Below are 8953 nucleotides of genomic sequence, written 5' to 3'. Positions count from 1 at the left end.
GGGGGGCAGTGGGAGGCAGGCAGGGCTGGGGGGCAGTGGGAGGCAGGCAGGTCCGGGGGGCAGTGGGAGGCAGGCAGGGCTGGGGGTACCCTGCTACAGCCGTCCACCGGCAACCGGAGCTTCTTCCCTGTGTGGGGTCCACGGGCTTCCTGTGAGCGTGTGCGTGGGCTCACAAGTGTGTGTGCGCCTGGGTTGTGTCTGCACACACGTATGTCTGTGCATGTGTGTTTATCTGGCCTACGCATCGAGTTTCTGAGGCATTTTACAAGAAGGTTTTGGATGTTTTTGTTTCTCAGACCGCAGAGGCTGCCCCTCCCACCAAAGCCTAGGCAGAGGAGGCAAAATCACACCCCTGGGGTGCAGGCGTCAGCAGCCTCTGTGGGCCACTGTTCCCTGTGGTCACCTGGCTCTGCCCATCGCTCTATTTATCCACAATTCCTTAAAGTCCTCAACATGCATTAAAGGTACAAAGGTGAAAGTGCCCGGAAACATCTGACTCCACCGTGGACGCCAGGAGCAAGCTGAGGGAGCTGGGGAGCGGGGCCTGGGACAGGTAGAGCTTTGGAGGCTCCCGACTGTGTCCTCCTGGGACACACTCAAACCCGCTCTTGCAATATGGGAGGGGCTTTGCTGGCCCCAGCCCCAACCGCAGCACTTGGAAACTCAGGAGCGGTCACCTTCCGCGTGTCACAGCCATCTGTTCATCATCACAGAGGCGACTCTGTCACCTCCACGGGCCCCGCTGTGGCTGCTGCCCAGGCCCCGAAGGAAAGCCCAGGCCAGGCGCCCAGCTAAGAGGCAATCGCATACCTCGGGGAGAGCCACAGCAAGGGGCCAACGTTGCCCAGGGAGGAGCAGCTAGCAGGGCAGAACATGAGCTGCCATCTGCTCGAGAGGCTCTGCTAGCCCTCCTGGGGCTCTGGAGGTGACCTGGAGGAGTGAGGGGAGAAGTCACATGCTGGTCCCATCCCAGGGGGGCAGCCAGACGCCAGCACCATTCCCACAGTCACACCACGGGTCACAGACGGCAGGACACAGAGTGTCTTCTCTTCATCAAAGTGCTGTCCAGACCCATAGCCCGGGGCAGACCTGGAAGATCCGATGTCTACACCCGGGGTGGGAGCACAGCCATGAGCCCCACCTGCTGCCCATGCATGGAAAGCCAGCCCAAGCCCTGCTCCATCCCTACCCAAAGTCGGTGTCCTTTCCCCTTCTCCCAGGGTGAGCTCTAGCCACCTGCCTACCCTGCCGTCTGAGGGTGACAACATTCATTCCATCGGAACCCTAGCTCTGCCACCAACTGGCTGGCAGTCCGAGGCAGACTCTATCGCCTCTCTATGCCTCCTCTCCATCTGCACAGGAGGATGATGATGATGGTGATGATGGTGGTGATGGCTTCCTCTTGCATCGGAGGCGAGGATTAAATGAGATGATACACATCAGGTGCTGGGTCTGGGGCCGGTCCTTCCTGAGCACTCGGTCTCTGAGCCGTCCTTGTGAAATGGTGTCACCACATTTCCCCATGCAGAACATCCTTTGTCTGTCATACTTAAAATGTCTGCCCCAATACTGACAGCTCCTCATGGAAGATGTGCACAAAGCCACCCACCCTCATACTCCCAAAGATGCCCATGCCTGATCGAGCCAGAGTCCATCCAGGAACTTTATGGCAACATCCCTTTCCCTCTCCAAGCACCAAGGAGCAAAGCAAGCACTGCATCTTCCATCTGGAGGTAATGCACCCTCTTGTCGCATCTTCACTGCCATCCCCGAGAGGCGCTGCTTCCCTGGCAAGGTTCCATGGCAGCCTGCCTACAGCAACTCTGTCCACACAAGGCTCGGCATCCTTGCAGAGGCTCCCCTGCCATGCCGTGGCTCTTCATTTGCCCTGACCTCCTGCTCCCTGTGGCAGGCACAGATTCTGAGTGATCTGGATACATTGCTTTGTTTAATGAGAGTGCAGCTCCTATGCTGGGGAGGACACAGCAGATACAGAAGGCAATTGTTGAGCACAAAATAGTGACAGCAGAGATGATGGCAAGTTGGTATTTTTCTTTTCTAGCAATAAGACTTAAAATGACTCAAGAAGAAATAGAAATCATAATTGGAACAATAATCCTCAAGAAAGCATTAAGATTATTAAATAATTGCCCTCACAGATGACTTCAGGCCCAGATGGCAGACTTCCACAAAACTTACCAATTCCCATAAGAACTCTTCCAGGATTCAGTGGAACATGGAAAAGTTCATTAAAGGGATCATACTCCACAGCCCCCAGTGTAAAACATGGGCAAATTTGCATTTCAGCAAAGAGCCAAATATTATAAACAACACCCTAGAAAGCCAAATTCCATCCATCTCGTTGAAGAAGGACTTACACCAGGAATTAAGAGCTGTTTATAGCTCATCCCACCATTCAGGCCAGTGGTGACCCATGATCATCTCAACAGAAATGGAAAGACTCACTTAAGAGTCTCAATTCCTTTGACATTTAAGAGCCCAGCCCGAGCCCAGCCCAAGCCCAGCCCCAGGAGGGTACCCAGACCTGGACAGAGAACACTGATATCACACCAGCCCTCCAGAGGAAAGCAGAGACTCCATCAAGTTCTGGAAACACAGACCCAGACAGCTGCCCAAAGTTAGGCAGGCTTCACTGCAAACCCAGTCATGAAGCTAGGTAACACTTTTACAGATTCCTTGCATTTAAAAACCATCAAAACCTAAGAGTAAATAATAAACTCAAATGGTTAATCTAATATGTAAAGGTCTTATACCATTGTTATGCAAACAACATACATAAGCTGGTAAGAAAAAGAGCAAATCCCTTAAGAATAGGCAAAGAATGTAACACAATTTCCAAAAGAAAACCAATGGATAGCACACATAAGGAAAACGCTTTGTGAACAGACATTCTTCAGAGCGTTATTTATAATTATAAAATAGCTGAAAGCAAGCTTGCGCCTGAAGAAACTATGGTGGTACATTCGTGGGCCGATTCTGCAGACATTCCTAATCACACTTACCGAGTATCTGTGATAACGTTGCAGCATTCACGGGGTGACCTCATTTGGTAACAGGGTACAAAGCTCAACACACATGGTGACATGACTGTGGTGTAAACACAAACACCAAACTGTGAAAAGGAGTCCATGGATTAATCAATGCTTACTTTCAGTTTTGGTTTAATTTTTAAACTATGCTATAACCATATGCTCCTGTTATAACAGAACGGAGGGGTTTTATGAGAGATGGTGTAGGTGTGTCCCGGGCCTCCCCTGGCCTGCTGGGCCCTACAGATGCCTTCCCGGGCATTGCTGTTGGGATTTCCCTCAGAGGGAGTCCTGTTTTCACCTTACCACCGAGGTCTGGAGCAGGGGATCCTTAGATATGGGCAGGGGTTATCTCACCTTAGGTCTGAACAGGTTGTTTTAGTCTGTTTTGTGCTGTTATAACAGAATGCCTAAGACTGGATAATTTATACTAAACAGAAATTTATTTCTCACAGTTCTGGAGGCTGAGAAGTCCAAGTGCAAGGTGGCAGGGCAAGTCCAGGAGCAAGAGGAAGTCCAAGAGCAAGTCCAGCAGCACCTGGCAAGGACCTTCTTGCTGGGTCATCACATGGAGGAGGGCAAGAAACAGAGCAAGAGGGGGGACTCACCCTTTTATAACAGCACCAATCCCATCCACGAGGTGGGGCCCCCATGACCTAATCACCTCTTCATACTGTGACAATGGCAATGAAATTTCAACATGACCTTTCAAGGGGAGAAGCATTCAAACCACAGCAAGGGTGCTCCTACCTCCCGTCTCAGGGCACCTGCAGAGAGGGCTGCAACCCCACGCCCTTCCTCTGTCCGTTCCTGATGTCTGTGCATTAGCTGTGACCCAGGAGGTCTGGGGCAGGGATTGCTCCTGCCCTAGGTCTGAGGCCCTGTCTGAAGAGGGGCAGGGGAAGAAGTCACCTGGTGGTCTGGGCCAAGACAGCCACAAGGCACATCATTCATCCTCAAGGAGGCTGAGGTCTGAGTCTCCAGTCCAGGGAACTCCCCACAACATGGGAACCCTGCCCAGCCCCACACAGCCTCTGCTGGGGGACCCTGCCCTGGTGCAGAGCCTGGGGATAGGTCCTGAGCTCAACCAGAGTCTGCCTCCCTGTCATTTAGGAACCAAACCTGGCGGCAGGATGCTGGAGCCCAGCCGCCATCTGACTTCACAGGGCCAAAGCTGGAGACCTGGGGTCCCCTCAAGGCCCCGCAGGACCACAGCCCCAGGCAGTGCAGGAGAGGCCAAGGCCTGGGCTCCCTCCAGAGCCCCAAGCACCAAGCATCAGGAAGGGTAGGACCCTGGAAGACTGACCTCAGCTGTTGGCACCAAGGCCCCAGGAGCTGCCCTGGACACCATGGAGAGAGGCCTAGAGGGGAAGCATGTGCCCTGAGGGAGCCCTGGCCAGTCCGTGCAGATAACTCACCACCCTGCACTGAGAGACAGCGGGGGGCCTCGTCCCCTGTCCTCAGAGCACAGCCCACTGCTGCAGGGATGGTCTCCCAAGGCCCCCCAGTGTTCTATTGTGAGGGTGCCCCCCACCCCCCAGCACGAACAGACAGCCAGACCCCAGCAAGGCTTCCTGGCTTCAGGCCGCACTCCTAGGCCGACCCCTGCCCCGCCAACATCTGCCCCAGAAAGCTCGGCGCACCAGAGCCAGCCGTCTGCTCCATCCCCGACCTCCCTTTCTCAGAGCGTCTGCTGAAAGTGCTGCAGCCACACGTCCTTCTGTCCATTCCCGATGTCTGCGCGTCTCCTGTGGCCAGGAGGGTCTTCCTCGGGACCTGAGAGCCGCTCCCTTGAAGTGTCCTCAGCGGGAAGGAGGGGCCGGTTCTCCAGGCTCTGGAGGACAGAATCCTGACCTCAACAGTGGCCGATGCAGACACATGGGGCCAATCCCAGGGACGCTGACCAGCGCCGGGCAACTTCTCCCTTCCCCGACGACTGAGCCCCGAGCGCCCTCCCTGCTCCCGCCGCCACCTCCCTTTACCAGGCTGTCGCCTCTGCACAGGTGATAACGGGGCTTGGCTCGTTGCCCTGGAGTCGGCAGGAAGTTAGAGTCAAAACCCAGTTTCCTCTGCCTGAAGTAAAATCTGCCTGTGTTTCCCTGACCACACCTCATGGACAGTTCGGACAGACTTACACACTCAGAGCCACAGACCCTTCTGGAAATCATGATCCCCCCACCCGGGACCCTTCTCCCGGGGCAGTCTGCCAAGCACTGGCCTGGGCCCTCCTGCTGTCCTGGGAAGCTGCTGGCCTCCCATGCCCGGCTCCAGAGCTCGAGCAGACTCCAGGGACACTGCAGGCCAGGAAGCCGCCGCTCCAGGCCGAGGTCTAGTGCAGGTGCCCAGGACAAGAAAGAGTGTGACTGCAGGGGTGACGGGGCCATCGCCCTCCTATGCCCATCCCCTGCCCTGCACCCCACAGCCCAGCCCCCATGCTGGGCACCCCCCACACCGTAGGTGCTGTTCTGCTTTGCCCTGGGAAAGGTGTGCTCAGCCTCCACCCTGTCTCACGGCCCAGGGAAGACAGGACACAGGCCTGCTCCTCACGGTCTCCTCACCTGGCTCCTGCTGGGACCCTCAGGATGTGAACAGGGAGGATGGTTGCTGGGTGGTCTCCAGGAGCCCAGATCTTCTCTCCAAAGACCCTCAACCCAAGCACCCCCTTCCGAAGGACCCAGCTCTTCCCTTCCTCCTCCCTCTGCTCTCCTCTCCTGGCCTCCGAGGGAAATCCGGGACTCACCAGAAAACCCTGAGGAAGCAGGGCCATGGCACCATGTAACAGCGCCATCACAATGAAACTCTGAGAAAGCCTTGACTATGAGGATGAGCTCGGTGCAGCTGAAAGCATGGTCAGCTCCCACAGTTGCTGCAGCAAAAATGCCCACAGACAGGGTGGGTCCTGGCTCACTTGCTGTCCTGCTCCACCCAGAGCACCCATTGAGGATCTGAGGTGCCACCATGGACGCCCAGGCCAGAACACGCCTCCCTGCAGGGGGACCTGCCGTGGCCTGCATTGCTGGAGGGACAGGGGCAGCCAGAGGGAGTCTGGGGCCAGGAGATGAGCCCCGTTAATCCAAAGGAAAACCAGCGGGACCCCAGCACCCTTCGCGTTGAAGCTGACCTGCCCAGAGGAGCCTGGGCCCACCCCACACACCGGGGTGGAGAGTGTGCAGGCCTCAGGCTCTGCGGGTGTTCTGCTAGCTGGGGGTCCCAGTGCTCACCTCACACCTAAAACCAGCCACAGCCCCTAGGGCCTCCGAAGGAGACCCCGCCCAGCAGCCCGGCCCCTACCCAGGAGGCCGCAGAACTCAGGGCACCTGGGCGGATTCTGAACAGCCCCAAGTCACGGTGGGTATGCTGGGAACTACCACCGTGAGAAAAGCTGCATCCAAAACTGTCTACTGGCCAAGGCCAGAGGCCCAGCCAGAGAGGGAGCAGTCACCCCAAACCCAGTCCTGCTCAGCTCCCGGGACCCCCACACCCAAAGCACCATGGAGTTCCCACTGAAAGGTGAAGACAGGGGCTGGGCCAGGGGCTCTGGCGGGTCAGGGAAGGGGCTGGATCCCATCCTACCTCCCTGGTCCCTGGCGGGAACTGACGATAACACTGACAAGCGCCCCTCAGGGAAACAGGGGTCAGCGGCACCTTCCAACATCACCCCAGGCAGCACCGGCACAAACCCACATCCAGAACCCACTCCAAGAGCACAGACACCCCAATACTCCCACCCCCACCCTGGTGGCTCCCCACTGGAATCAGCCCTGGAGTCCACGAGGACCCAAGACTTGCCCCTGTCCCTGTCCCTCACTCAGGGTCTGCTGCAGGGGAGCGTTTGTGGGGACACCACAGTGGGCCCCGATGTGCACCAGCCACAGACCTTTCCTTCCTGCTCTGGGGCAGCACAGACTTTGGGGCCTGGGCAGGGAGGAACTTCTGGCAGGTGGCCACGCACAGAGCCCCCAGGCAGAGGTGGCCCCGGGAAGACCCCCGGGAGGTGGACCATGCCCCTTCTTCCCAGCTGGACCCCATGTCCACCCCAAGATGTGGGCGTCATCCAAGACAGGTCCTCCGTGGAGCCCTGGTCAGAGTCCTCCCTGGTCCCCACTGGGCCTCAGTCTAGGCTCTGGGAATGCGCCCACCTTGGGTACACCAGGCAGCCCAGACCCAGCTTGGGTCCTGCAGTGCCAAAGCCCACCCTGGAGTACAGCAGGTGCATCGGGGACAGGCTGGGCTCCCCACCCCCACACCCACCTGCACACACCCACCCCCGCCCCTGCCCAGCCCCTCTGAGGAGGGTCAGAGCCCCCCGTGGGGTATGGACTTAGGGTCTCACTCACGCACCTCCCCTCCTGGGAGAAGGGGCCTCATGCCCAGATCCCCGAAGCAGCTGGTCACAGGTGGAGGCAGTGGCTCCAGCGCCACCCTAACTGCCCCTCAGGCTGCTCCAGCCCGGCTGCCCTGCGTCCCTGGGAGGCCTGGGCTCCACCAGACGACAGGTCCAGAGCAGAGCCCCAGGAGCCGCCCATGGGCTGGTGAGTTCATGACAATGCTGAGTAACTGGAGAAACAGAAGAAAGTCCCAAAAATATTTTCAATATGATTTCTCCTAAAGAAAATTTACACCCACCAAAATGAACTGCCTTCTTAAGGGATACATTTCCCAGCTAGAAAACCACAAAGAAAACAACGGTCACATAAACACAGTAGTGGTTATTCCTCCTGGGGAAGGAAGAGGGTGTGAACTGAGACTCCCAGGGTTGGCAAGTCTAACAGAACGGAGCAGAACAAATACATCACAGCACACTGGAAAGAGCAGTTCAACCTCTAAAACGCAAGAAGAGGAAAACGCATACGGCTGTGTTTGGAAAATTCTCACTCCAGCCCTGCTCACAATAGCAAAGACATGAACCCAGGCTGGATGAGTGATGCTGACACAGGCCACTGCACGATGATACAGACACATATGTAGTGTAGGAGGCATCCATGATGCTCCCCAAAGAAACGACTGTAAGAGAAAAAGGCCTGACGTGTGGGGGCACTCACCTCCCTGGCATCCCCGGACAGGTGGCAGGCACCCTTCTAGCAGCTCCTGGGGCCTGATGTGGAGCAAGCACGGAGCCGCAGATCACCGAGGACGGCACAGTCGGTGCATTCCGGCTGAGAGAAGCAACTCGGCCACACTCCAGGCCAGGGCCCAGAGGGACACCCATGCACAGGGAGGCAGAGCCCAGCCTCTCCACAGCCAGCACCACCCATGCAGGGACCGCCAATGGGCAGGCAGAGAGGGGGCTGGGAGGAGGGGCAGGGACACCAAGCTGGGTTGGCACCGGGAGAAAACCACAGAAGCCTGGCACATCCATCCACCTGAGCCTCTGCTGACCCGGGCCTCCTCTGCCCTGAACATCACCTGACCTGGGCCTCCCCTGACCTGGGCCTCCCCTGACCTGGGCCTCACCTAGCCTGGACATCACCTGACCTGGGTCTCCCCTGCCCTGGACATCACCTGACCTGGGCCTCCCCTGCCCTGGACATCACCTGGTCTGGACCTCACCTGGCCTTGACCTCACTTGGCCTGGACTTCACCTGGCCTGGGCCTCACCCGACATGGGCCTCACCTGGCCTGAAGCTCACCTGGCCTGGGCCTCACCTGACCTGGATATCACCCAACCTGGGCCTCACCTGACCTGGACATCACCTGACCTGGGCCTCACCTGACCTGGACATCACCGGAACTGTGCCTTACCTGGACTGCACCTCACCTGACCTGGACTGCACTTCACCTGACTTGGGCCTCAACTGACCTGGACACCACCGGACCTGTGCCTTGCCTGGACTGCACCTCACCTGACCTGGGCCTCAACTGACCTGGACATCACCGGACCTGGACATCACCGGACCTGGACA

General features: G+C 57.6%; 1 protein-coding gene across 2 annotated transcripts; it reads right to left on the bottom strand.

Moving 5' to 3' along the window:
* Positions 1 to 260: 260 nt before the first annotated feature.
* LOC108287141 lies at positions 261 to 5784 on the bottom strand. 2 transcript variants are annotated; one of them, XM_037730256.1, is made up of 5 exons: positions 4694 to 5008; positions 3801 to 3935; positions 3504 to 3602; positions 3024 to 3108; positions 261 to 1971 (listed from the first exon to the last, which is right to left on the bottom strand). In XM_037730256.1, the coding sequence occupies exons 1-5, from the start codon at positions 4776 to 4778 to the stop codon at positions 1758 to 1760; spliced, it is 618 nt and encodes a 205-aa protein (XP_037586184.1). In that variant the 5' UTR covers positions 4779 to 5008; the 3' UTR covers positions 261 to 1757. The 2 variants fall into 2 exon arrangements, 1 of the variants encoding a protein (XP_037586184.1); XR_001818225.2 differs by having other exon boundaries at positions 3024 to 3606; positions 4694 to 5784.
* Between the last annotated feature and the right edge of the window lie 3169 nt (positions 5785 to 8953).

This window comes from Cebus imitator, unplaced genomic scaffold, assembly GCF_001604975.1.
Source record: "Cebus imitator isolate Cc_AM_T3 unplaced genomic scaffold, Cebus_imitator-1.0 Scaffold338, whole genome shotgun sequence".
NCBI classification, from domain to species: Eukaryota; Metazoa; Chordata; class Mammalia; order Primates; family Cebidae; genus Cebus; species Cebus imitator.
This window is presented reverse-complemented; position numbering and strand designations above follow the sequence as displayed.

Coding starts and splice junctions, on each gene's coding strand:
- LOC108287141 (XM_037730256.1), bottom strand. CDS start 4,778: ATGGACAGAAGGACGTGTGGCTGCAGCACTTTCAGCAGACGCTCTGAG. Junction 3,936..4,693: donor GGAGCAGACGGCTGGCTCTG/GTGCGCCGAGCT, acceptor GCCCCTCTTCAG/ACAGGGCCTCAGACCTAGGG. Junction 3,603..3,800: donor CAGGTGCCCTGAGACGGGAG/GTAGGAGCACCC, acceptor TGACCCAGCAAG/AAGGTCCTTGCCAGGTGCTG.